At 46.1% G+C, this 27,944-nt stretch overlaps 1 protein-coding gene across 5 annotated transcripts; it reads right to left on the bottom strand.

Moving 5' to 3' along the window:
* Positions 1 to 136: 136 nt before the first annotated feature.
* Positions 137 to 27,938, bottom strand: SPP2 (secreted phosphoprotein 2). Of its 5 annotated transcripts, none has more exons than XR_013340389.2 (8): positions 27,737 to 27,938; positions 27,516 to 27,640; positions 26,582 to 26,704; positions 25,375 to 25,485; positions 23,616 to 23,670; positions 23,001 to 23,111; positions 7,274 to 7,463; positions 137 to 485 (listed from the first exon to the last, which is right to left on the bottom strand). XR_013340389.2 is itself a non-coding variant. In XM_021552914.3 (7 exons), exons 1-6 carry the CDS (start codon positions 27,924 to 27,926, stop codon positions 23,011 to 23,013), a joined length of 705 nt encoding a protein of 234 aa, XP_021408589.2. In that variant the 5' UTR covers positions 27,927 to 27,938; the 3' UTR covers positions 17,756 to 18,046; positions 23,001 to 23,010. The 5 variants fall into 5 exon arrangements, 1 of the variants encoding a protein (XP_021408589.2); XR_013340390.2 differs by having other exon boundaries at positions 137 to 420; XR_013340391.2 differs by having other exon boundaries at positions 137 to 417.
* Positions 27,939 to 27,944: the final 6 nt, after the last annotated feature.

Raw genomic sequence — 27,944 nt, 5'->3', positions numbered from 1 at the left:
TAAGCTGCATGAAGAGTACTGAGTATAGCCTTTGGGGAGCAGTTTGAGTTGTGGTAGCTCAGAAAAGCAATCACTGGAGCAGTATGACAACACACCTGCCTAGGAAAAGCCTCTCCAAAGACACTGAGTGAAATGATCAGGTTTTATGCCTTTATTAGTGTTCAGCTCTTTATTAAAAAGTCAGCTCGGTGGGGGGGTGGTGTAGCCTCTTCCAGTAGCCGAAGGGTGAGAAGGCTGCAGAGTCTGTCCCTGGAGTCTCCGTGGCAGAGGTGAAGAGGTGTCCAGTCTGTATCTGAAGTCCTGATCAGCAGAGCGTCCTCTCTCCTTTCCTCCTGGCACACTGGTGGCCACAGGGTGGGGGGGGATGTGCAGAGCCTGCTGCCGAGATCCAGCAGCAGCTATCCCTCTCCTTCCCTCCTGCTAACACCAGGTAAAATGTCTGATTCCTTGTGCCTGTTTCCCACAGCCCAGTCCAGCCTGGTCCTCTGCAGGTTATAGTGACAGGTCAAACACAGACTAGGGATGGGGTTCCCTTTTCCCCAACCAGCACACCCATCCAGCCCCCTCCACTGTGCCCCTCTTTTTCATTTTGGGGTGTTTTTAATCCCCAAAACCCCCTCCCATGATTCCACTGGCTTATTTTGCATCCTAGTCCTAGTTTGGGTGGGGGTGTAGGTGATTCCCAGGAGCGATTAGCTAATTAACATTTCAGTGTCAGTACTTAGTTCGAGCCAAGTGTCCCAGCCAGGCTGTTTTGTTCATAACACTGAGAGCTGTCATCTTTGAAAGGAAGCAGCAGGAAACCCAGGGGCAAGCTGGAGCGGCTGGAAAAGTGGAGTCTTCCTGGCAAGTGTTTTGTTATTAGGCAAAATAATTATCTTACAAGGCAATGGTTATTGTTGCTAATTAATAAGTGGTGTGCTTAATATAAAGCTCTAATTTGAGTGATGAGGCAGAGTATTAAAGAGGGATTTGACAAGTGGAAAAGCACCTCCAGCTCCATGGGTTATGGGGGGTCACTCTCCAGGTACACACAAGGGGTGGCCAAGTTAGTCTCATCCCAAGTCATGGAATCTAGAATCCCAGAATGGTTTGGGTTGGAATGGACATTAAAGCTCTTCTTGTTCCACCCTTGCCATGGACAGGGACACCTTCAACTAGACCAGGCTGGTCCACAACCCATCCAACCTGGCCTTGAGGTGCCCATGAGACAGTATCATTTTGGTGCTAAATAATTTTAAAGGATACCCAGAGTGCCAGGGATCCTGAATTTTGCTCCTTCCTTCACGGTGTCTCTCAGAAATCTGCTGCAAACCATATCAAAGGTGATTTCAATACTTGTTTCAGGCTGCTCAGCATCTGCAGAATTCAAGTTCCCACAATTACTGCTGCAAAGAGAGCTTTCAAAATCCTCTTCCAAAGGCATTTTATCACCTTGGCTGAGCAGTGACAGGCAGCAAAGCTGATCCTGAATTTGGAACTCCTGGTCAAGTTTAATGTGTAAAACTTCAGGGAAGTTTTTTTTTTTTTTTTTTTTTTTTTTTTTTTTTTTTTTTTTTTGCAAGTTACTAGAAAACCAGCAGGAGTCACATAACCCAAAATTGAGAGTTTACATGTGACACAAAGCTGTTTGCTTTCCAAAAGCTGAAGTGGGATTGGGACTGTAGGTGTGACAGGACATTTGACAATCACTCCTCAGCGGCCTTCTCAGACATGAGTAATGACAGGTCCTGGAGCTTGACTCGACTCATTCCTCACAGCCAGGAATGCCTGTAGGGGATGGTGTTGGGTTTGCCCATGGGAATTAACTTCAAACATTCCCTGACCATGGCAGGAGATTGTAACCAGATGATCTTTAAGGTTCCTACAAACCCAAACAGGTCCGGGACTCAATCTCTCTTGCCACCACAGCATCACTGATTTACATTTAAAAGTCATAACATTCCTTGCATGGTACCAAGGTTGGACTTGATGGTTTTGGAGGTCTTCTCCAACCTAAATTATCCTGTGATTCTCTCCCATACAGGGAACCAAGTCTGGGGTTTACAGAGGTCAATTTTAACTGGTGCATGACTGGCTGGCACAAACACTTCTGGGAACCAAGCCCATTAAGGGGTGGAACCGGAATTGCCAGAAGCTTATGTATGCATGGTCAAGTTCTAAATGATCTCAACACTTCACAGAAAGGCTCCTGCCAGGAAGGCAGGAAGCCCTGGATAGGGGCAGTACCCCCTTCTTCCCAGCTGGAGTTGTAGAGGGACTGATAGATCCAAGTGATGTTTTGCCCCAAACTTGTGTTGACCTTACCAGGATTTGCCTTCAGGCAAATGAGTCAGATTTTGTGGCTTTGCTTGCTTTTCTAAGGACACAGCTGATTCATACTACAAAGTAAAAATTAATCTTGGGGGAAAAGAATAATCCTGAAGGTTCCTGAAGGCAGACAGCCTGACTACTTGATAGCTCCAGTGGAATTCTGGCATCCAGCCCTACTCTGTCCCAGCTCTTTGCTAAGTCACACCATTTGTGCTTGGACTTCATGATGTCAAAGGTCTTTTCCAAGCTGAATGATTACATGATCTACAGCAGCATCACCATCCACCTCCAAAAATCATTTAAACAAACACCATTTAAACAAACTGTGAATGCTGTGAAGGATCAGCTACTGCAGGAACCTTCTTGGGGGTGCAGGTGGCCAGCCCCAAGATCACCCATCGCTGCCCACATTTGCTGTGAGAGGGCCAGGGATAGGAAAAGCTGTCACTGTGAGGCTGGAGACCAGTACCTGATGCTCTGTGCCATCTGTGCCAAGTGGCACTTTTCCAACCACGGGGCTTCAGAACTTGTCCAGAGCCACATCCCACCCCCTCGTGTGACCAAGGTCAGCCGCTCCTGCTGAAGGGTGGAGACCCCCTCCCTCTGCAGGGCCCAGCTCCTGCTGCCAGCACAGCAAACCCTTTCTCCTCTCACATGTCACACAAGAACTAAATGATGGAAAATGTGGCTCCCCAGCAGCCCTGGTGGAAGATGCCAACACTCACACTGTGACACTTACAGTCTGTCATTGACAGCTACGGAAGGATGAGGGGGAGAGAGGTTCTTCTTCTCCACTCCTGACTCTGGCAATCAACAAAATTCCCACTTCCATGCAGAGAACGTTCAGCTTTTCACCCTGCTGAGTGCAGGGAAGGCTAAAATACACACATTTAAGCTCATTCACTTTTCAAGTTTCTGAGCCATGGGGTGAGTTTTAGTATCTGCTGAAGTCATTCTCAGGGTAAGGAAACAGGAGCCCTTTCTGGATGTGCAGGAGTACCAGCACTGCAGCATTGGTTGTTCCAATTGGGAAAAGGCTGGGCCAAGGATCTGGCCACACTTGGACTTCCACTTTTCCACCCCATCTTCATATCAAGGTTAGGAACAAAGCCAATTTAAGGAGCCCCCATGGCTCCAGCAGCCCTCTGCTTCTTCCACGCACAGATCCCACTCTCAAACTGGTTCCTCATTCAACAAGCTGCTATCCCCTTCTGCCTGAATAATTTAAAATCGGGGAACACAAGCAGCAGCAAACAGGCACAGGCAGGATAGGACAAACACTCCAAGCTCCTCGAATGCAGAAATGGCTTAGTGACCGTGCTCAAAAGCTCAGGGAAGAGGAGCTCCTGAAATACCAGCTCATTTCAATTCCCAGTCCTCCCAGTGAGCTACGGCATTCCTGCCTGCCCCATTAATTCCAGCATCTCATCAGCTCACTCGTTTCCACTTTTTTTTCTGGATGCCAGTGGTATGGAGTGCTCACATATACATTTGGCACAACTCTAGGCTGTGACTAAAGGGTATTCTGAGCTTGTTCTTGTTCTCCACAGCTGCTGGCTACACCTTCCCTTGTCTCGCTCTGCCCTCGCTCTCTGAACTCCAGGAGCCTCCAGGGGCACTGCCAACTCACAGCAGCTGTTCCCATCCTCCTCAACCATTAGCAGGGAGCATTTTCCTTCAGAAATCCAAAGAAATCTCCTTCCCCAACATTCCTGCCAAGTGGAAGCATCAACTTCCCACATGACAAAAAGCAAATTCTCCACCCAGAACTTGTGGAGTATTGAATCTGATATTCAGATCAGGTAGTCTGAGGTCCAGATATTCTGAGGTCCAATATTCTACCAGAGAGTCTCCAAAAATAAAATCAGCCATTTTAAAAGAGCTCTCAGAAAGGGTTTACGAAGGTGGGGGAATTATCAGAGAACAAGACTGCAAATGTGCTCTATCAAAGATGTTTGGCTGCTTCCTAGAAATAAGCCAGGAACTGGAAGACTTGAAGGATTCTCCCTCATAGAAGAAAAATAGCTATATATTAACATTGATAGACCAAATAAAAATGCTTAATGTGGATTTTAGAACAATCTAGATGAGGCCTGATACATCACTAGCACTGCAGGGTAGGAGGAGATTACAGGGACAAGGAAAACAGCATTATTTACAATTGTAAAGATCATGGCCAGTTACTCAGCGACTTGGGGAAGAAGTTCTCCTCTAAGATTCAGAAGCTGGATTACAGAGCCCATTTCAGGGCAGTTACAGGTGATAAAATCTATAAAACTAGGAGCTCAACATACATTTCATAGTCTTTCAGCAGGCAGAAGCATCTGGATCTCTGTGAGCTGTTCCTGCCTCATTTGTTTGGAGTTCAGCTTCTTCTGGAGCCCAGCTACACAGCCCCCTGGTTACTCTGCTTATTTACAAGTCTCTTGGAAAAGGAACCTCAGACAGTTCTGTCTGGCATAGCCAAAAAAAACCTCCTTCTAAACAAAAAGCTGGGTCCACATCCAACACATCGCAGGCTGGGCACTCAAAAGATATTTTCCCGAGAAAAAAGTGATGGCTCACAGGGGAAAACAAAACCAGGAGATGGGTGGAAAGGTCCTTTCCTCCAGATATCCAGCTGAAGTCCTGGCTGCTTCCAGTGGTCTGGGGATTTTGCTCAATTAGGCATCTGACATGGTGACATTTAACAGAGATGATGAATTGGGCCCAGGTTTCTCTGTTCTGGAAGAAGAGCTCAGCTGCCTGGGCTGAAGAAGCAGCTGTTGCTGCTGGAGTTGCTCCCAGAGAAAAAGAGAAGTGGGAGGACCACAGACTTCACATGCTCTAGGCTGGCTCAACTGGAAGCTGCCTATATTTGCCGGAACATTCCTGCCCACCCCACAGGAAAACCAACCCTTGTGATCTTCCCCCAGCCCTGCTTCCTCTTGCTGGGAGAACCAAGAAGCTCGAACGTCTGTGGTGGCTTGGAGTGCAGTGCCAAAATCCTGAATGCACTTATGCAAATGCTGAAATAACACAAACCTGAAGTGACAAGCTATTAAGCAGCCTTTAATGCTCAGCATTGTAAAGGATTTATTAAACACTACACTTGCAAGGCCAGGACAAACAGGGAAGTGGGAATTTGAAATAACTTGGCAATCTCATGACACCCTCAAGTAGCACAGGCATTAACTGAACCCCAAATATTTAAAAAGACAAAGTCAGTGCTGTTTCCTGCACTGGACTCAGAAAGGAAAGCCTAGAGGATAAATCCATTTGCCTACAGCCCAGATTTTGGGTGTCTCAGCCCATATCCTCCACTGCTGTAGCTTCTCTCTTGCCTCTGCCCAGTACTTCCTGGGGAAAAGTGGGAAGAGGCAGGAATGGCAGAGGAGAGATATTATGGGCTGACGGCAACCATTCCCAGTCCCTCAGGGGACAGGGACAGAAGAGTTGGGAATGAAGGAGCAAAGGCCACCTTGGGCGAAGAGTGTTGGAGAGAAAGTATTATTTTAGTCTTTGTTTTTCACCGTCCAAATCTGTTTTAATCATAGAATCATGTGGCGTGGAAGGGACCCACAAGGATCATGGAGTCCAAGCCGTGGCCCTGCACAGACAACCCAACAATCCCATCCTGTGCATCCCTGAGAGCTCCTTGGGCTGTCAGACTGGCACTGTGCCCATTCCCTAGAGGAGTCTGGTCAGTGCCCCAGCACCATCTGGGAGAAGAACCTTTTCCTAAAATCCCACCTGATCCTGCCCTGACACAGCTCCAGCAGCTCCCTCAGGTGCTGTCCCTGTCACAGAGAGCAGAGATTGGAGCTGCCCCCTGGGAGGAAGCTGAATTCTGCTCTCATGTCTCCCTTCAGTCTCGTCCTCTCTAGGCTGTACAAATTTTAACAATAAATTAAATTAATTTCTCCCAAGGCAAGTCTGTTTTGCTCATGACAATAACTGATGAATGATGTCCCTGCCTTTGTCTTGATCCAGGAGATTTTCCACATTATTTTCTCCCTCTGTCCTGCCAAGGAGGAGCAGTGAGAGAGCATCCAGGAGGGCATCTGGCAGCTGCTCAAGGCCAGTCCACCTCATGTGGAGAGAAAGAGACCTCTGGAACAGAAAACTGCTTTCAGAGGCCGACTTAATTTGGCTTGGAGTTCATTTTTTGGCTGTCCTATCCTCTCCCCACCCCTTGGATCTCATTTCATTAAGGTGAAAGCAATGACATCTGATGTTTCAAGTCTGGAGACACTCCTCTGACATTTGTACAATGCCTTTACCTGGGGATCTGACTGCAGCAAACTGGCTGACACTGGCAGAGGAGCATCAAGCACTGCCTTCCATTCACACCAAGAGCAGACAAGGTGCAGCATGAAGACACTTGGAAAAGTGGGGGGTTTTGTGGGTTTTTTGTTTTGTCTTGGATTTTGGGGGTTTGTTTTGTTTTATTTTGTTTTGATTTTTGGTGGTTTTTTTTTTGGGGGGGGGGTGGGGTGTTTTGGTTTTTGCATTTTTTTAAATAGAAAAGTATTTGGTTACTCTGAGAGCAAGCATCTGATGAAACCATCCTGTCAATCTCTTTCAACATTCCAGCTTGTTCTGCACTGTTTTCTTCTTTTGGCTCATCTTTTTTTAAAAAAAAATTATTTGCTTCTTCTCCTCCACTTTACTCAAAGGAACTGCAAATCACAAGAACAGCCTGGCTTCTGAAACAGACTTCAGCAATTGCCAGGATTCCCAACACCCCGAGAATTGTGTGTCACATCCAGCAGAAGGGAAGGACAGGTGGGAGAAGAGCATGCCAAGCAGCTGAGAGTTACCCTCTGTATTCCCAGCATCCCAGGGAGTCTGCAAGATGTGCCCTCGCAGAAGTCAGGGAATGATTGCAGAGCAGTGTGAGAGCAAAGACTGGGGCTGTGACATTTCTCCTGAGGCTTTTCCGTTCCCAAGACCTTACAGGAAAGCAGTGAGACCTCACCTGAGTGCTGCCTCCCGCTCTGGGGTTCCCAGCACAGGAAGGACATAGAGCTGTGGAGAGAGTCCACAGGGATGACCTTGAGGGATGGAGCCCTCTGCTCTGGAGAGACTAGGAGAGCTGGGGGTGTTCACCTGGAGAAGAAAAGTCTCTGGGATGACAAAATTGCAGCCTTCCAGTGTCCAAATGGAACCTGCAAGAAAGAGAGAGACTTTTTATAAGGGCCTGGAGTACCAGGACAAGGGGGAATGGCTTTACACTTACACAAAGAAGGTTTAGATTTGATATTGGGAAGGAATTTCGCCCTAGGAGGGTAGGGAGGACCTGGCACAGGGTGCCCAGAGCAGCCATGGCTGCCCCTGGATCCCTGCAAGTGTCCCAGGCCAGGATGGATGGGGTTTGAAGCCACTCAGGATAGTAGAAGGTGTCCCTGAACTGGATGCTCTTCAAGATCCTTTTCAACACAAGCCATTTTACATTTATATGAAAACAAGAAAACTTAATTCCTTGCACCACAAAGTCTCAACCAGTCCCATCCCAGAAGAGACCGGAGCACCTGGCTCTTGTACAGCTCTTTTTTTCTCCATCTCATGAGGATGGTACATTTTAGAGATCTTTGGTCTCAAAGGCTTCCCATCCAGCCCAGCAGCAATCCAATATTAGGGGCTGCTTTTGTCAACATGACCCTTGGTAGTGTTCCATGCCCTGGAGGCTTCAGCTGGATGCAAATCTTTGGTTATCTCAGCAGGAGACACCTTTGCAGCCAAGGAAAGCCTTCAAGGTCTGGTTTTCTGGGGTCACACAACTCTGCAGCCTCAAGGAGAGCACACAGCGATCACACAGAGATCTCATTTATGCTATCTTGTTTTAATCCCTTAATTTAAAAAAGATTTAGATGGCATGGAAAAGAAGGGAAAAAAACACCCCAAAAACCTGACATTTGGATGCCTGCCTCTTGATGTTCAGCCAAAAAGAGGAACAGCTGCTGTGCCACTCTGGCATTTAACCATCACAGAGCCCAAGCACATAGCAATGCAAATTACGATGGGTGATGGTTCACAGGAGTCCCAGGAGGAGCCACCCAACAGCCTTGTGTCAGCAGGAGTGAAGCAAAGGATGGCTCCAGTGATTTTCTGAGAGCTCTTTATCTCCTGATGTCAAGGCCTTGCAGAAAGTCAGCCAAACCCACTGGCTCATGACCTTGTGCTCACAGAACTGCCAAGCACCTGAAAGCCACCTCATCATTTACAGGGAGGTGGCACCTAGCCCAAGGGCTCTACCCCAGCCTTTGAGAGAGCACACATTCCCCAAAACACAGTTTTGATGTTGCTAAGAAGGAGCAAAGAATGACCAAAGAACAGACACATGGAAATGCGTTGGATTTTTTTTTACCATTTAACCTTTCTCCAAGTCATTCCAGAGCTTGCATCCAGCCTAGCAAGTAACCAACATGGTTGCATGGCTAAATTCAGGACTGCTTAAAAATCCATCTTTTAGTCCCCTGACAAGTAGTTTCATGGCATTTTATTGCCCTTGGGGAAATGAACAACCTTGACACAGAGCTGGTTTTCCCTGTGCAGCTCCCTGACTCTATTTAGCAGCAGGGAAAGCAGGAACAGAGCCCAGACTGCTGTTACGCAGAATATCAGCTCACTTCCAGAATTCTTGAAGCAGTCACTCAGGGAAAGGGAGAGGTGAAGTAATATGGCATTCCTCTTCTATACATCAACATCCTCCTAATCAACAACAGCTGAAGAATTGCAGCGTGCAGGAGGAGAAGAAAATCCTGTAGATATTGAAGAAATCTTTATATCTATAAATACATACAGATGGATACGTGCACATCCATACTTAGCGACCCCAGCCAGCTGGCATTAAATAATCAGGAGGTGCTGTAAATTTTGGGACAAACAGCATCTCCTGGGTGCAGCTTTTGCTCTAATTGTTATTTTTTTCCTCATGAACAGGACAGGACTGCTGGGGTACGGTCTTTGAGTTTTATTTGCAGCCTCAGCCTCATTGCATGGTTGAGACAATGGCAAGATGGCAAAGCTCAGGTACAGCCAGCAGCAGCCAAAGATTTCTTTGTTACAGAGCATCTTAAAAACTTTATAGCCAACAGCATATTGCTAAAGCTTACAGATAGTTGTTTTAGCTAATTACTAAAAGTATACATACACCTGCTTCACAAAATGCTTGCTTGTCTTCTTTCTATTAACAATACATCACTATTAAGCTTAAAACCTTCTCCTTTCTTGATAAGCATATTTTCCTGCAGTTTCAAGGTTTATCTTGACTAAGCCTAAAACTCAAGCTATTGTTTAATGTCTTTGCTTGCTATACCATTGTAACTTTTTCTGCTTTCATACTTTGCAGCTGCAGCTAGTTCTCTGTTTCTCTGCTCTTTCTATTTCTAAGGCCTGCTTTTACAGCTTTCTGAAAATCTTCTTGCCTTCACTATTTCCCACACTAATCTTGGTGTTCGATTTTACAGGGCATAGCCACTTGTTAGGCCACACCAGCCATGGAAAGTCAACACCTGTGTCTGCATTCTGGAAAGAAAAAGGTTCATCTGATGTGTCCAAAGTAGAAGGTTCTTCAAGCCACCTCTTAATGGACAGGTTTTGTGACACTGTTGTGTGCTGTAGCATTTGGGTCTGAGCAACAGGGGTCACACAGAATCACACAACCATGCATTTGTCTTCTAAGCTGGCAAAGAACCCCAAACCCTCGGGGGCGTGGTTATGTCATTCCAAATGCTGATCCTATTAATCTAACAGCAGATGCAATGAGGTCCCACGAGCACTCCTCTGGTTCCAAAATCTTCTAAGGAGTTGGTGGGGGGTGTAAACACAGATCGATCTCTTATTTAGACTCCACTGATACAACTACAGCATGACAGACTAGCTGTTATTTGAACATCCTACTTTCCTGAAAGAAATATCTGCCAGGAAAAAGCAGAATTAGACCTGAACACATACCTCCCACCCCAAGGTTACTACTATCTCCATATAAACGGCCCCTGGAAGCCCAGGAGACCCAAAATTCCTGATACAGAAAAAAAAAAAAAAAAAACAAACCCAAAACTTCTCTGTCCAGGTGTTTGGTAGATGGCAGTGAATGTAAGAGAAAAACCAATGGGTAAAATGAGATTTAAATTAACTTCTTTCTATTTGAGCTGCTTAAACAAAGAGAATGAGAGCTGTGCAGATGGCAAATCCTGTACCAAATGATGAGTCAACCCTCCAAACAGGGGGGCATATTTTAGACTCCAGGGGGTGCAATAAAGCCAACATGAGGTTTACCTGAGTGATCTCCTTGCCTTCTGGGAGATGCTGCCCTTGCGCTTGTTCCTCTGCATCCCTCACACCCACACAACTCCTCTTGGTTTGTGTCTTTGGGATCCAAACAGAAATGCAGGGCTAATCTCACTATTTCATTAATCATTTATCTCATCAATCATTTTCAGCCATTTCCCTTGGGCCACCCAGCCTTGCCTTGCAGCTGCCAAATTTCAGGCTCGTTTCATCTCTAACCTAGTTTCAGAGCTGCCTTGTCTCCCTGCCTTTCATGTTCCCAGCTCGTGTTCCCCTTGCACACTTGAACTGGCTGTCTCTGATCAGCAAAGAGCAGTATGAGGGGGGAGGAATGAGGGGAATACAGACTTTTTGGGATTGTTGTTTGCTAAAATCAGTGTCTTGGAGCCAGATGGTGGCTGACTTATTTAATTCTCCACTAAAAGTGGACTCAAAAGAGGAAGTAACCTCAAAGTGGGCAGCACTCCATGCTAGCAAGTGCCTACAGGTCTGTGATCACATTTGTGTGAACATTTGTGCTCTGTGTCCCTATACAGCAGCATATCCTGTGGTTACCTTAATTGGGATTAGTGCAAAGAAACCTGGCATGGAGTTCTGGCCCACACTGGGCTCAGCCATTCAAAACATCATTTACCAGTTCTGGAATTAAACTGTTGCCACAATTTTTAACACTTTAGGGGCTGGAGAGGTGTGTTTTCAGGACAGCAGTCACATCTCTCTCTGCTCTCCCAGCAGGGAAGAGATGAGATATCTGAGGAAGGACAAGGCAAAGGGCTCACAAGACTTTCAGCTGAGCCTTTCCTGAGTTCTGCCGTATGTCATGGGCTGCTAAGGAGTGAATTTCCCACTCTTGGCAAATCACACATACGGGGAGAAATGCCTCCCCTTAGCTGAGAGCTGAAAAGCATCTCTTCCATGTAAACACAGATCACTTCTGTTTCTCCTTCTCTCTAGAAGCAAAAGGGAGGCACATACATGAGAAACTTTTGGCAAACTGGCCCTTGTCTCTGGGAGATTTGAGGTGAAACCAGTCCAGTTCCTTCCACTGGGACTGTGCAAAAGGTAGCAGGTCTGGGAATGCTTGGGGATGGAGGGAAAACCACTCACACCAGGTTCCACAGAAGCCTCACCCCTAAATGAACAGCCCTGGCATCAAGTAAATAAAAAGAGTGAGTTTTAAACCCAAGATTTGAGCCTTGTGGGTTTCTCTGGTTGCTCAGAGAGGTGGAATCCAAAGATCCCACTCAGCTCCTACAAACCAGGTTCAGGGGTTTTGGAAAGCCAAGGTCCCTGCAGTATCAGAGCGTGGCTATGAATACAAAACACAGGAAATCTCCTGCACCAGCAGCATTCATATTCAAACTGTGGCAGGCTTCAGCCTCCCAGGACATCCCTGTGGAATTCCAGCCCTCTGCTCCGAGCTGCTCTTCTCCAGCACTGCAAATGTCAGTCGATGGCAGGCATGGCAGCACACTGAGAATCTCTGCTTTTGCTCACTGTGGCATCAGGTAATGCTTCCAATAAACAGCAAGTTCTCTTTAAAAATAGGATTTTTTAGGGGAACTGAATTGCTGGCAACTTCATGCAGAGTTGTTTTGGCCAGAGAGAAGTGTCAGGACATGTCCTGTTGCCCAACAACAGAGAGCAACTACAGAGTAATTTCATGATAAAATAGTCATAATGAACAGTCATTTTAAAGAAAGATACAGTCATACAATCGTGGCAGAAAACCAGGGCCTATTTTTTCAGCTCTAGGCTTTGGTTCCATCCTCTTTCAGTGAACTGAAATCTCTGACACTCTCCAAAGAGCACCCAGCTCCTACCTTTTGGTCTTCCCTCAGACACCTCCACTTCAATGGGTGTACTTTCAAACTTTGGCATGTAAGCTTTTAGGACAAAAAGCTCTGTTTTGGTTCACTGAACACATTGCAAATGCACAGATCTGCTGCTTCAACCCTTTAAAAGGGGCTGTGTGTCTTTCTTGTTGCATAAACCTTATGTATTTGAGACCCTTTCTCTCTCCTAGGAAAAGTGGTGTGGGGCCTGTTCCAGAAAATTCACCAGCAGGACCTGTGAATGCTTTAAAAAGAGCTCAAGAAGCTGGAAAAAATTGCATGGACAAGTGGCTTTTTTTTTTTTTCTTTTCTCTTCAAGAGGATAAAAAGCTGGGAATTAATAAAACACCAGCTTAGAAAACCAAACAACTCAAAGGCTCTTGCAATCAGTTCTAGCATTACCTGTAGTCAGAGCTTCTTCCCTTCAAAATACCTGGGAAGACCATTCCACTTATCAGAAAAGGTATAAAAATATTCCTTAGCAACCCCTGCATCACAGACTACCCCAGGGTTTTCTGTTTTGTCTTTTTTATCTGATCTATCTGCTCCCAAAGCCCCTGCTAAACCTGTCTAATGGAGATTTCTCATGCTTGAACAAGACTGCTTCCAGTATTCAAACACAAAAGGAAATTAAAGACCTTTGAAACATGCACAGAAGAGTGATTGGGGTTTGCTGCCCCATCTTTAGGTTGACACTTGAACTTGATGATCTTAAAGGTCTTTTCCAATCTAAAAGTTTCAACAAGTCTATCCCAGTAACTCACACCAGTCATGTAGCCTAGGCTGAAATGTTTCTGGCTCCCATTTTTCTGCACAGGACCTCTTCTTGATGTGATTATGGGGTTTCCCTTACTCTTTAATCCATAGTCTTCCATTTGGGATGCTGGGGATTTTTTTTCCTCTCCATTATTCATTCCAGATCAGGAGGCTCAGCCAGCAGCATCACCTTCCCACTGCTCAGAAAGAATATTTCACAAGCACATAAGTTTCTTTTTAAACTCTCATTAATCAAGGCCTGTAATCCCTGGGATCCTGCCAGGCTTTGTGGTTTTCCTGGTGGTCTCCTCCTTCAAGTCACAGATAAATAATGCCCTAAACCAGTTTGGTCTCTGGAGGCCAGCCTGAAATCCCTATTTCCTTCTTGGGCTGTTTCTCCCAGCTTAATCTCCCCCTGATTTAATCTCCAACGGACATCTAGATAACTTCCAGGAGCTTTATTTCCTTGGAAGAGTTAAGGCCCATGTTTTAAGATCCCCTTTCCAGGTCTAATGCCATTTTCCCAGTCCAGACTCCTTGTTTGCCACAGGGGACAAGCAGTGCCCACAGATATGTCACCACCACCCTCTCAGAAGCCTCCATCACATGATGGTTGCCAAGTGTTGGCACACCATTTCCTTCAAAGATTTCCCACTGTGCCATGAAACAGAGGCAACAATTTGTCCTGGGGAAAAAACAGGGGGGAAAGTCAGGATTTTAAGGCCAGCAGGAGGTTTGAAGGGAGCAAACACTGTGGCAGCTGTGAATGTCAGAGAGCAGAAGATTTCTTCCTGGTTGTGGAAGCATTAATTATCTCACCTAATCTTTAAGAGGCATTGGGATGCTCTTGCTAAAGTTAAGCAGCTGCAGTGAATGAACTGAGCTCCTGAGTAAGAGCTGAGATGGGAGCTGGGAACAGTAGAAGACTTCAATGCTGAAATCAGACCCTCTCCACAAGCAGCATTTATTTCTCTAGCTCTCCTCTTACCAAAGGCACTGCACAGCCAAGGCTGGGAAATCTGATTTAAAGCCATTTTATCAAAAAGGGTAAGTCTGTCATACAGGAGAAAGAAAATTCCACTGTCCACAGAGTAAAAAGCAAAACCATCTTCATGACTGGGGCAGAATTTAAGCTCTGGGCTGCCACAGGCAAAACAAGCACTCCAATCTAGACAGGATTTTTTGTCATTTCTCCTCTGCATCCCGTTCTCTTCACCATTTAAACGCACTGACCCTCCTTGCACAAAGGTCATTTTATCACACAGCTGGCCAGAAATCAGAAGGGGGAGGGCCAGAAAGGGGAATAATTTGAGAACTGAGATGCTGTTTCCCCTTGCATTTATTCAATTCTGACATCTAGTGGGCATCAGCACCAACAGGGAGCAGGAGCAGGAGTGGCCAGGCAGGCTCACTGACAGCCCTGGAATCAGCCACTGATTCTTTGTGCCACAGAGGATGTTCATCACCCTCAGCACAGCTGTGGCTCCTGAGGACCCTGCCAAGTGTCCGTGCTGAACTCGCACTTGCAGACCTGCTCCAAGCCCATGCTCCACGGCAGAGCCCACGGGAAAATGCTCAGGTCCTGCTCCCAGCAGTTCCTCAACAACTCTGAATCAGGACACAGATTGGGCAATTAATGCCTCTTCTTCATTCCAGAGGGATCATCTAGGGGTCAGGCTGGATGAGCAGCCTGAGCTGAGGCTGCTGACAGCCGAGCATGCGCCCAGAAATCTCCACATTCCTCCAGGATGAGCAACAGCCTTTTCTCTATCTTGGGCTAAGCTCCATCCAGCTGATCATCTCTGCTCTTTGGGAACTTTTTCAGGCTAGCTCCATGTAGGACTGGGCCCCTCTTTATTGCTGGTAGCTCTACCCATTTCCAGCTAGCCCATATGAGCAGGATTTGATGTAGGGCTGCCAACACACCAGCACCAGTCTCGTGGTGGCACAAGTCACACTGGTGCCTGGCAGTGATCCCAGAATCACAGACTGGCCTAGAAGGGACCTTGAAGACCATCTGAGGGCACCTTCCACTAGACCAGGTTACTCCAAGCACTGTCTGACCTGGCCTTGAAGCACTTCCAGGGGTGGGGGTTTCATCACGGAGCATCTGTGACATGATGCCAAAAAGAGGGTCTGGCAAATGAGATGCTGTGGCACCCTGGAGCCCAAATTCCACAAGTGCTGACTGAAGGGAGAGAAGGGAACTGAGCCCAGTTTTTCTGCAGTATCACTGCGTGGTGCTGTCCTTCATCCATCCCACACCATGGGAATTCCTGCCCAGACACTGTCAGCATAAAAAGTGTCGGGCTGTACAAAAACCAAACAGAGAAAATGAATATGAAAAGAGTGATTCTGCCATGGATGCAGGTTTTACTGCTTTTCTCAGAGAGCAGAAAGTCAGCAGTTTCCACCCTTCCCTGGGGACAGATTGCAGTGCCGGAGATCTGGGCAGGGGCCAGGTGTCCTGTCCTGTGTGGGCAGCTGCAGTTGCTTCTGTTCATTACCCAAGTCACTGCACAAATCCAAACTCTAATTTCTTTCCTCATCCTACAACTGCTTTGCATCGGAAGGGTGACAACATTTCACTTTCTGCTAAGGCAGCAAAGTTCAAACAGCCACAAAGTCCCTGTATGCAGCAAGGCCCAGACTCATGCCCCATGGTTTTCCTGTCTCCCTTCCCTTTTTTGCTGCCTCAGAGTTTCTGAATAGCCTCAAAGTCTGCAGGAAGAGAGAATTTCTACTCTGCACATCCCTTCCAGGGCAAGTAGTGCCTCTAAGCGTTCGGGGAAAGCTCCCTCCCTATCCCTGCTGCTGCATAAATCTCCACTCCCCAAGCAAAATCCAACAACAAAACTCATGGTCTGCTTACACAGACCAAACTTTCAGCCAGGGGAGTTGGAAGGGAGCATCCCTAGCAAGGGTCACTGATATGTTGGAGTACCGAGTGCTTGAGTCAGCAATCTGGGACCAGGAAAGGCTCAGGAAAGTAATGTGGACAAAGGAAATATTGCTCCCTGCTGCCACATAAACATCTGCACAGCAGATGCCACATCAGCTGCTCCTAGGTGTGAAGGCATTTGCATGCATGCAGCCAGGAGTTTAAAGTACACTGCAATCATTTTGGCTGGTGGGGGAAAAAAAAAAAAAAAAAAAAAAAAAAAAAAAAAAAAAAAGGAAAGAAGGTGGGGATTTTTTTTTTTTTGAGTGTGTGTGTGTGTGTGTGTGTGTGTGTAGAGACGTGCACATTTAATTATCACATATTACAAAAATATGAAGTCAAAGAATAGCCTGAGTCGGAGGGGCCCACGAGGACTGTTGAGTCCAACTCCTGGTCCTGAGAACTGCCTGTTGGGGAACTGAGAAAAGCAAGAGTGAAGCAGGGAAGTGTAGAAGCCCAACTGAAGCTGTTTCCTGTGTCCATCCACCTCATCCCTTCCAGGAAACAAAGCCAGGTCTTGGAGAAACAGGCCAGGAAGGTCTTCTGCTCACCTGGGCCAGAAAGACAGTATAAAAAGACCTAAGCCACAATCTCTTAAGCTCAGGCATTTCAGAAAGCACCTAGGCTGTTCCTGCCCAATGAAGAGTAATGGTTCTACCTAAAATAAGCACAGATGGGTGGAATCAGCCCTATTGGGAAAAAAGATGCTCAGCAAAGATTTGGAAGAGAGACAAATCGTGGAGGACTTTGGCACTGTGCATTCAGAGCAAAGGAATAATGGAATCTCAGGCTGATTTGGGTTGGAAGGGACTTTAAAGCTCATCTCATCCCACCCCCTTGACGTGTCACGGACACCTCCCACTATCCCAGGCTGCTCCAAGCCCCATCCAGCCTGGCCTCGAAGGTTCCCATCCTATTCATCCAAGCAAAGCAAAACAACTCTGGAAAAGGAAAACATCACTTCCTCTGTTAGACCTCTGCACCTAACCAGCACCCTCTGCTCCCTGCTCCCCGGTGGTGGTCATCGAGGGCTCTGACTACATATTCTCAAGCTTTTGAGGTGGAAATTCCTACAAATCAGCTTACCTTGCTGCAATCAGGAGGGAAAAATGGGTGACAGTCAAACTGGGTGGGACAATGGCTTTAGAGAGAAAAATAAGTCTATTGTGACTGATAAATCCTTAAAAAAAAAAAAAAAAACAAAAAACAAACAACCAAAAACAATAAGAACACCCAAGCTGCACAGCAACCTTCCATTTCCCGAAGAGCTGAAGGGTGGGCTCTGTGCAGGGAGTGGAGAGAAGGGGGACAAGACTACTGAGACCTTTCCCAGGTGAGGAACACATCAGAGGTCTGCTATAACCTGGCCTTCTTCCAAAAGCCATTAGTACCTGACAATCATTGTCATTAGCAGCCCTCAGCTCTCTACATTAGCGACCAAGTACCCATTAAAGCCAAATTCCTGGTGGGCTACAACTCCAGCCTCTGGATTTGGAGCGAGGTTTCTCTGTCTGCAGCTGCTGCAGCCCGGAGAGAAAGGAATTCAGTGTGGGTGTATTCTTTTGAATAATCGATAATTAGCCGGGAGCACCACAGAAAATAACAAGCAAGCAGAGAGAAACACAGAACAAACAAATGGAATAATGAGGTTTTAATAGCATCATTATGGGATGATGGAAATGTCCTGGACACAGTTAAATTAGAGTTCTCCCAGGGAGACCTAACACATCAAAAGGGCTATTGATGGATCAGGGTGTATTTAGCATCTCATGAGCTCCTCCAGTTGCTGTCAGAGCAGAAAGTCAGTTTGGGGAAATACTCTCACTACACGGAAGAAAAGTTTTTTCACCAAAAAGGAAAGGCCAAGGCATCAGGTTCTTTCTTCCCATGCTAGATCTTTGAATCTTGACTTTTCTCATTCTCCAATCTGCTTTGAAAACAGAGAGCAAGGAGAAATGTCTGAGAATTTGTCTTAGAACCAACCAAACATCCTTGGGAAAAGTGCATTCAGCTTCAACAAGTTACTTATTAATTTCCTTCCCACCCTGTGGAATCTGCAAAAAGAAACCTGCATATGCAAAACATTTTGTATGTGCATAAATGTCGTGGCAATGGCTAATTAGGGTGAAAAAAAAAGGAATTAAAAGAAACAGACTGTAACAAAAATTAACAACAGTGAAATAAAATGCACGGGACACAAATCAACACATATTGTCAAGTCCCAAAATTAGAGCTGGTTGAGGCTAGAAGCTGATGTGTGGTCTGCTCTGAAATGGATCTGAATCCAGAGCACAATATTCAGAAGAAATGGGAGATGTACTTTTCCAAGGGAACATGTGAGAGCTTCCCCAGCACCCTGTAGTCCACATTGTCTTCAGCAAGTTGGTCACCATGGCAACTTGAAATTTTTCTGTCAGACAATTTTGTTAGTAAAATTTCAGAGATAGATTCAGGCAAGAAAGGAGAGTCTGCACGTGTGGAAGGCATTAAATATAGTGACTGTCTAAGAACAGCTTGTCCAGGAGCCACTGAATCCTGCCTGGAGCCAGGCCCAGGCCTCCAGCCCTGGAGATGGGGGATGCCAGGACCAGCCACTGCAATCATCGCTGGGGACCAAGGGACAACAGCAGAAACAGGAACCAGAGGGAACACGGGAAATTCCAGCTCAGTTTAAGGACAAAGTCTTCCCCCAAGAGGGTTCCAGTCTGGAGCTCAAAGACGATGAGGGATCTTTATCCCATGGTATTCCAACCTCAGCTACACAGCCCTGCTTTTTGAGCCCTGCTTTTTGAGCCCTGCTTCCCAACTGCATGATTCTTTGATGAGCTCATTTCTAAAACCCAGCGCTGAGAACAGGCAGCCGACAGACCTTTCTGTTCTTCCAGGGAAGGAAGACCTGTTGGTGTTCTCGTGGAATTAGATGAAGGGGCTTGTGAAGTGTAAGGGATCATCCAAGCTCCACATCCTCCCTAAGCAGGAACAATTTCCTCCATGCAGCTGTGAGTCTAATCCTTCAAAACAGATTGAGAAGAGGGGAACAAAGTGCAACAAAAATTGCTGCTGCTCACAGCACCAGGAGGATGCCACAGCGATTCTCCTCTCTGCTCTAACACTGCTGCCTCAGCCCTGCCATGCTCTGACCCCAGAAGCAGCAAAGTTCCTGCCTGGCTTTGTTTCCCTCCAAGTCCTTTGCCTCTGAACAGATGAAAGCATGCTGTCCCCTGCCACAGCGTGTCACAGCTGCCAGGTGACACTGAGGACTCATCACAGCCAGGCTCTCTGGCAGGAGCAATAAAACAACAGCCTGACATTTCCTAAAGCACCAAACTGCTCCAGCTCTGGCTCCCAAAGCACATCGGTCACGGAGCTCATGCACCCTGCAACAGATCCCACCCTGCAGGGATTTTCCTTCCCCTCTGGTGCTTCACTTTTCTTTTTTTTTCTTTTTTTTTTCCACAGAAAGCAATAAGCTGCTCTATGAGAACCCATAGAAAGTGGTGGGTGAATGGGAGAGGCAAAAACAAAGACATGAGGATATAAAACTGCAACTAAAATCAAGCAGCTCCTTAATGAGGGCACTGGGGATTAAAGCTCAGTTTTCCATTGCCCAGGAGAGCTGTGAACCCTGTTCTGATATTATATTCATAGGAGACAGGTAAACCATTTCACTCTGAAGGTCAGATCCTGGATGGATCGTAGGTATGAGAAGAGGCCCAATGCTGCCTGTTACTCTTCCATTGAAAAAAACCTCAGCCTAATATTTAAGGATGCCAGTCTATCCCAGTGCTGCTGCTAATCAGCTCCTCACTGCCACCACACTCCTCCTGCCAGCAGCGAGCTGTGCCAGGTGACAGAGTCCTCAGTCAGAGAGCAGTTGTAAGGAAAATACGGAAAACTTGAGGACAAAATCACAGCCCCTTGGCTTGATGCTGAAGGAAGTTGATTTCCTGTTAAAAAACCACTTTCCTCGTGGTTAATGAGTAAGATGCAATCAGCATTCACCATCTACTTGTATTTTGCAAAGGCAGGAACTTGCTTCTTGATTTTCCTGTTCAAGGACATGAAGCAGAGCTGGGGGAGACTCCAGATATAATTCAAGGGTCTCCACAAGAAAAAACTGTCTTAGGCAGGTGATTTTGGAACAGCAAAGCATCAGGGCTCTTTTGCTCCCTGGAGATTAAGGTGGTCGGCAAGTTTGAGCCATTTTTAGGCTTCTCTTTGCAATTCAGAGCACCATTAAGCAGATTCCAGCTTGTTGCAGGCACAGGCTGTTAACAGGTGATCAGCTCTTGTACAGCAGCTTTTTCCCCTTTCCTGTCACTCCCGGTGTGCCTGAGCTATTTATGGGAAAGACTGGTCCCAGAGCATGCCACGGAAATTTCACAATCTCCCCAGTTCTGGAGATGGACGAGGAAATAAATCCAGAAAATCTGATTAAGACTTGTCACTGAAGTAAGCCCATTAATCACTGATGGGGTTTTTCATATTCAATTTCTAATTCCTGCAGGCACCAGCAGACTGGCGGGTCTGAAGGCTGCAGACTTGAAAATGTTCTTTATATAACAATGGCACTGATTTCTTTTTTTTTCCCTCCTGAATATTTAAGACATTCTAATAAATAAAAAGAGCTACAAAGCACCAGTGAGTCCGTTTAGACTAGCTTCTTGCACGAAGTCAGGCACAGAATTCTCCTGAAATAATTCTTGAAGCCAAAAAAGATAAGAAGGCCTAGCTCAGAAATTTAAAATCCAGCATGAAAAACTGTCAGCCACTTGCCTGAGCAATTTTTGCAGCAGTCAGTTACCCATTCTGGTGTGTAAAAGAAAAAAAAATCACATTTAATTTCTTACCTGGACTTGTCTAGCTTTGCCCATCAGCACCAGGTTCTTTCAGTAACAGATGAAAATCTTCTGTTATTAAATTGCTATTTCCCCAGCATCCCCCAAAATCTCAGCTAAGCTAAGCCAGTCGAGCCTGCTGCCATTTCAAAACTCAGCACTCATTTTCCATGCCCCCACCAAACCCTGCATGGCTTGTAATAATGCCAGCCAGGATCATACATATGCCAAAACCAGGGAAAACAGCAGGGAATAACTTTTCCTGGCCTCCGAGACATAAAATCTGTTTAATTTTTGGCTTCAAATGAAATCCTCTAATTCTGGATACTAGCAAAATCGAGAAGATTCCTCTCCAGACTTTGCAATTAATAAGTCAAATTGATAAAAGCAAGAGAAACAAGGGGCTTTGGGGGTAGAGTTGATATTCTCTTAAAATCTCCTGATGTATCTGCCTCTTACATGTCCAAAACACAGGACATTCATCGGGGGAAAAAGCTCCATAAATGATACTTGCAACCCGTCCTCAAGAGCAGGCAGAAAGAATTACATTTCGAGCTGCTCTGTGTTTCAAGAACATAAATTTCTTCCCACTTGTTTCACGTTCTATTTTCAGAAATATTTAACATTTTGCTTTTAGTTTGGAGATTTTAGAAGTCAGAAATTAGACAGAAGAACACAAAGCATTTCTGAGTGCTGCTTAAAGGGGATAGCTCTTTTCGAGAGCGAGAGAATTAAAGATACCTAGCACTTCCCAAAGGCAAAGAGAAGTTAGAAATTCCTGTAAGAAGGCAGGCAGTGATTAAAAAGGCCTATTGGTTTTAGGGGCTCAGGGATAAACTAAAATAGCATATGGGTTTAATGAAATAATTCTTACAAACACAGCAGAGTTCCTGGGTGTTCCTTTGATATCTCGTTTCCAGGAGAGCAGGAGGCTTGTCTCCTTCAGCACATCGAGGTTTACCACGGCTATGCTTATGAGTAACATGTGTTAGCTTTTGGTGAGTCACCGGTGCTAAATTCCATCTAAAACTGTCTCAGTTTCCAACGCAGCAGGCTGGAGCTGAGCTCCACACACAGGGAGCTCTCAGTTCTGGCACTCCACAGGGACAGAGACCTGCTAATGATATGTACCCGAGCGCTGGGATCCTTTTTAATCACAAAGACAGAGCACTAAGTAATTTCCTCTGCCCAGCTACTTTAAACCTGTTTAGCATGCCAAAGAATGAGCTCATTCCGTGTTGCTAAAACTCTTTCAAACCGCTTCCCTTTAGATTAACGCCTTAAGATGGCAGGTAAAGCATCAGCAGCAATTAGAGCTGCTCCCACACAGAGGCAGGTCAGCAAAGGTGCTTTGTGCGGGATAGGCTCTGCCAGCTCCAATAAATCACGGGTGACTTTCATTAGTATTCCCATTAATTGGCTTCCAAACATCTCCTTCACAAATTCTCCAAGACAAGTGCTTCTCCCCACCGTGGTTCTCCCAGATCCCTTCAGTTTTGTTTGAGGAGCTGTGTGGCCCTGGGGCACTTGATTTGTCACAGACACAGCCATTCCTCCATATCCCATCTCTGGATATGCTCCAGCCCTTCACTGTCCTTGTCATGAGGAAAATGTGGGTTAAAAGGCTAGAAGCCTACACTAAACCCAAACTCTGAGTTTACAGAAGGATTTTCCTGCATGTTTTGCACACTACCTGTACCCCAGGACACTGGTGTATGTTGGAGGATATAGGATGGACAACTGAAAAGTGAGGGACAGCCATAAGCTCTGGAGCCGGAATGTCTTGCAAAGAGCAGAAAGTCCTTCATCCTGAGGAGTCACTTCCCCACCTTGCCACAAAACCTGCAGACCCAGGGCGTAAAAAAGCTAACCCTAACCCTAAGCCTAACCCTAAGTCTACCCTAACGTGAGCCCCATCACCATTGGTGGTGCAGATCAGAAAGATGGAGGAACAGCAAAGCTGGGATGGCCTTTTGCAGCCCCGGTCTCCCTGGAACTGTAGGTTCTTTGGCTCTCCCAGCCGTAACCCTAACCCACACTCACCCAACCCAGGTTATTCCATCTTGTCAGGGCTGAAGTAGCTGGGTTTGTTCCAGTATCCACGGCTGCTGTCTCTTCCCCTTGAAGGGAAGGCTTCAGGAGCAAAGGCATCATCTAAAAAAAGAACATGGGGACATCTGTAAGCATGAGATGCTTTCAGACTTGTGTTGATTGTTGCCCAGAGAAGCCATGGCTGACCCATCCTTGCAAGTGTCCAATGCCAGGTTGGACAGGGCTTGGAGCAACCTGGGATAGTGGAAGGTGTCCCTGTCCACAGCAGGGGGTGGAATGAGATGATCTTTCAGATGTCTTCCAACCCAAACCACTCTGTGATTCTAGACTAGAAAATATTCAGCACTGCATTCCACACACTGGTTATGAGAGCACAAATCTGGCAATCCAAAAAATGTATAAGCCTCAGCATGGCCTGGCTTGGCAGGACAGTGCCCTCCTTGCACCCTAAACTAGACACCCCTCTTCAGGGGAAAAACCAGTTGCCCATGACCAGGAGCAAACAGCTGATCTTTCACATTGTCTTTTCCCTCAGACAGATGACCTGGAGATGTTCCTAGAGGAAAATACAGGTCAGGGTATTCCAGCATGGCAGAGCTGGCTTACCTTCCCTGCGGGCGCTGCCTCGCCTGTCAGGGGTCGTTATGGGCATGTGCATCATCTGGAAATTAAAAGCATTTCTTTAAAAACCTCACCTGGCAAGAAGTCCCACCTCTCCATTCCCTCAGGCACGAGGTGGTTACTAAAGTAATTCCAAACCTCATTCTTAATTTTGCTGATAACAAGATTATTGCTGGTGCTTCTGCAATCCAGAGGTTGGACTCTATGATCCCATCAAACTCAGGCTGTTCTTTGATGCCAGTCTCAGTCAACCACAATTCCCTCTCCCATCCAAATACCACCACAGGCACACCAACCACACACCTCAGCCAAACTGAGATCCCCTGAGGAGAATTACAGCTCCACAGCAAGAGCTACAGTGCACTTACTGCAGCCCTCTGCAGAGGGAAACACTTTACTTTTCAAGTGCAGTAATTCCCTTTGGCATTTATTCCTTATTAACATTGCAGGAAATATATTCCCCAGCAGGAATATGGCAACAGCACTGAATTTTAAGTGATGGTTAAGGAAGACTTGGGGGAAGATGTCTGCTTGTAAAAGCAAGTGCTGAGTGCCCTGTTAAACAATGGTTATGTCAACCCACAGAGGACTGACTGAACATCCCAAACTGTTACACATTGCAGTGCTCCACGTGCAGTCTTTCTGCTCTGCAGAGCCAGGCTTCCTGGGGTGCACTCACTAGCCAGCTCTGAACGGAGATTTTGAGAAAAAAAAAGAATAAAAGAATAAAAGAAGAGCTAACTTGGCAATTCAAGCCAAGGAAAAGTAACAAAGAACCCTATTTGCTTACAAGGTGGCTGGAGAGGGACTTTTCACAGGGGCTTGTCATGACTGGACAAGGCAGACTGGCCTTAAGCTAAAGGAGTGAAGGGTGAGATGGGATATTGGGGAGAAATCCATCCCTGTGAGGGTGGGCAGGCCCTGGCACAGAGTGCCCAGAGAAGCTGTGGCTGCCCCTGGATCCCTGGAAGTGTTCCAGGCCAGGCTGGATGGGGCTAGGAGCACCCTGGGCCAGTGGAAGGTGTCCCTGCCCCACCATAGGGGGTGGAACTGGATGGACTTTAAGGTCCCTTCCAACCCAAACCATTCTGAGATTCTACAATTCAAATTCTTCATTTAGATCTCTGAATTTTCCAAAAATAAAAGCTGTCCATAGCCTTGCTTGTTAAATTGTGTTCCCTCAAGCACTGTAGAGCTGTATTCTAAGTACAGACGCACAAGTTCAAGAGTCACTTAATGGATAAAGTAGACACTGGCACAGTTTGGAAACAGTCAGTAGGAATCCCCAGGTTAGGTCAGCATTGAATAACACTCTTAAAACCAAAAAAGAGCTCAAAAAGGGAACAAAGATCTCAGCAGAGCAGATGTCCTTGGGCTGTGCTGTAATGACATGCTCAGCTGGGAGCTGGGTTTGGTAAGAGACCCAAGACATAGGGATCTCTGTGTGTCCAAGAAGTGCCAGCCACTGTTCTCCAGGCCCATACTCAATGAAGGAAGTGCTGGAGTTGATAGATGTGCCAGAGTGCCACAGAGTCACACTCTCCCAGGCAAGGCCAGAGCCCTCAGCTGATGGAAAGGGAAGAGTTACAGCTGACAGATGGATTTCAAACTACATCCACTTTCCTGATCCAAAACTCCTCCTGCAACAGAAGCACACACAGACACCTGACTTCTCTTTAAAAGAGGGTAAGCAGAGTTTTCACTCCTCCAGGCAGCAAAAAAGGGTTTTCCCCCCGTTCCTTACCTCCTCACTGCTCATGGATTCAGAGCTGAATGTGCTGCGATGGCACCGCATGGTGATGTTGGCAATCAGCCCTCCAGAGACCTCCACAACACTCCTGCAGGAAGCAGTGGGCTGTAACAGAACAAAATAAAGCAAATCTCACAGAGCAAACATCTAATACAAACCCTCATTGGTGGTGTAAACCTGCAGAAGGATTTAAAAAACTAATTCCAAGAGAAACAAACCTGGAAACAATTATACAATGACATGTTATTTCTCCCCAGCCATGTGTTTGTTGTACAAACCTCTAAGCCTGCTCGGGGTAGGAGAAAATCTCCACATGCTTTTCACAGCTCAGCACAAAGAGAAGGACAGTGCAGGGCTATGCCAACAGCAGTTCCAGCTCTGGAAGTTAAACTACCCTTAGAGATTGTCTCTGCAATTGGACAAAAAACCGCAGCAAAACCTGCACTCAAGTTTGGAAAACACATCCTCACACTACCATATTGCCCTAGGAAGAAGAGGGGGATGGCGTCAGTTTAGGATACAGGGATAACACTGTAGCAGCCAACTTTTGTGTTTTTAAAGAAAAATAGCAAAGCAATAACCAACAATTCTGTGTGCTGCCATCTACACACATGCATGAGCTGCTTAGTCCCAGAACAGAGGTGTCTTGGCCTGAGTAACTGTGCACAGAGAAGTCCCAAATCTGTGCACAGACTCAAAGACAATGTATTTCCACCAAAGTTGGTGATTTAAGACTCAGAGGAGAGCAAGAGCTGTATCAAGAGGCTTTTTATTTCAGGCTGAGAGTGAAAAATCCAAAAGAGATCAGCACTGTCAGCACAGAGGAAGAATCCGCACAACATGGGAAGGTAACGCTTCATGTGGTGCCCAGATAGGTAAAAGCAAATGGAATACCAGCTTTTCTACCCTCTTACCTTAGAAAACAAGCCATTCCTTCCATGATTTGGCCCCAAAAGCACACATACCTTCACTACACACTGCTCCCAGACACTAATCCTCTTTGCAGCTCCCTGCCCTCCCCACTGATCAAGCAGAAGAGTTTCCCACCACTGACCCTTCCCACCCAACACCCACTCCATGCTGCAGGTTGTATCAAAACCAGGCAGCCATTCCTCACTTCTCAGCACCAGCAGCGCTACAACCCTTCCTGAGAAGATCCTGCATGGAGGGGAGGGTTCCCATTCCCACCAGGGGCACCTACCAAGAAAGGGCCAGTTTTGAAGTCACAGGTAAAGGGGTCTCTCCCTGAAGCTTTGGTGCACACGGTCTCACGGATGCTGAAGTGCAGATCTAACCCATAAGTATCACTGTCCCACATGTGCACCTGGTGAAAGCAGGGTCAACACAACACAGCATTAGTCCATTTTGATTATTCTTTTCCCTTTCTCATAGTCCAGTCAATGCTTTAGCTCAAGATGGGAGACTTAAAAAAAAAATTTAAAAGCAATGCCCCAAAAAAACCCAACAAAAAGTAAATTCCCACTACTTTCACATACTTGAGGTTTTAATCCAAATTATATAAATCCATGTGTCATACTTGATACAGACCACCTATAGAAACAGAAAGGTTCTGAGGGTGCTCAGGAACATGAACTTTATAACTTTGAATTAAGAAGTTTTAACTCCTTAACTTGGGGAGTATCCAATATAATTCTGAGCACCACAAATTAAAACAGATAAGGGTTTCTTGCTTGCACCTGGACTCTAGCAGATTTAAACCAGAATTGGTGCATAGAGACAGATGACATAAATAAAGATCAGAGAAAGAATCCTGAATTGTGGAGGCATTAAATCAGCAAGGAGCTTCAGATGAACCAGGCTGCTTGATGCCGAAAGCAAAGCAGTTTGCTTGAGGTATTTAAAAACATAACTTTTGAACAAAATCCTACAAGACAACCCTCAAAAACTTCTACTCTAGGCATGAAAAATCTGAATGCCTAAAGTATTTTAATTACAAACTTATATACAAAAGATTCTTGAAGTTGTAACTTCAGATAATGGCCCAAACCCACCCTCTTTCAAGCAGCATCAGCCAACTCCAACTAAACCTGGGTTTCTAGGACTGGGTGGAAAAGAGTTTTCCATCCCAGGAAAGCACATTTCAGGTAAAGGATCTCCGTTGTCTTTGTACTTACTCCCATGACTCGGCTCCTGACAACACCATACAGGTTTCTGCTCCATGACTGGGAATTGATCCGTGCAAGGGAAGCATTGAGAGCCTCTTCTGTGACAGGGAGGTCATAGTCATGTGCTGGAAACCCTGAGAGGGAGGCACAATTCCATCAGAAGTCCATTGCAGGATTGTACTTTTCACCCCCAAACCCTCCTAAAAAGGAAGTCAAGGCTCCCAACTTACCTGAACATAAGAAGACGTTCAGTGTGAGGAGAAAAATTAGGATTCTCATAGTGTGTCTTCCAAAACCCTCCAGTCTTTTTCCTTTCCAAGCAGAGATTCCCAGTGCATGTCCCTCTGTCTTTATATAAATGCAACCTTTATAACAGTATGTACATGGAGCAACCTGTGGGTGGGCCTGACCTCCCCACATCCAAACTCTGCTCCAAAC

The sequence above is a fragment of the Lonchura striata genome, chromosome 7, assembly GCF_050655825.1.
Source record: "Lonchura striata isolate lonStrDom1 chromosome 7, ASM5065582v1, whole genome shotgun sequence".
Classification (NCBI taxonomy): domain Eukaryota; kingdom Metazoa; phylum Chordata; class Aves; order Passeriformes; family Estrildidae; genus Lonchura; species Lonchura striata.
The sequence above is the reverse complement of the archived record's forward strand: the minus strand, read 5'-3'. Positions and strand labels throughout refer to the sequence as shown.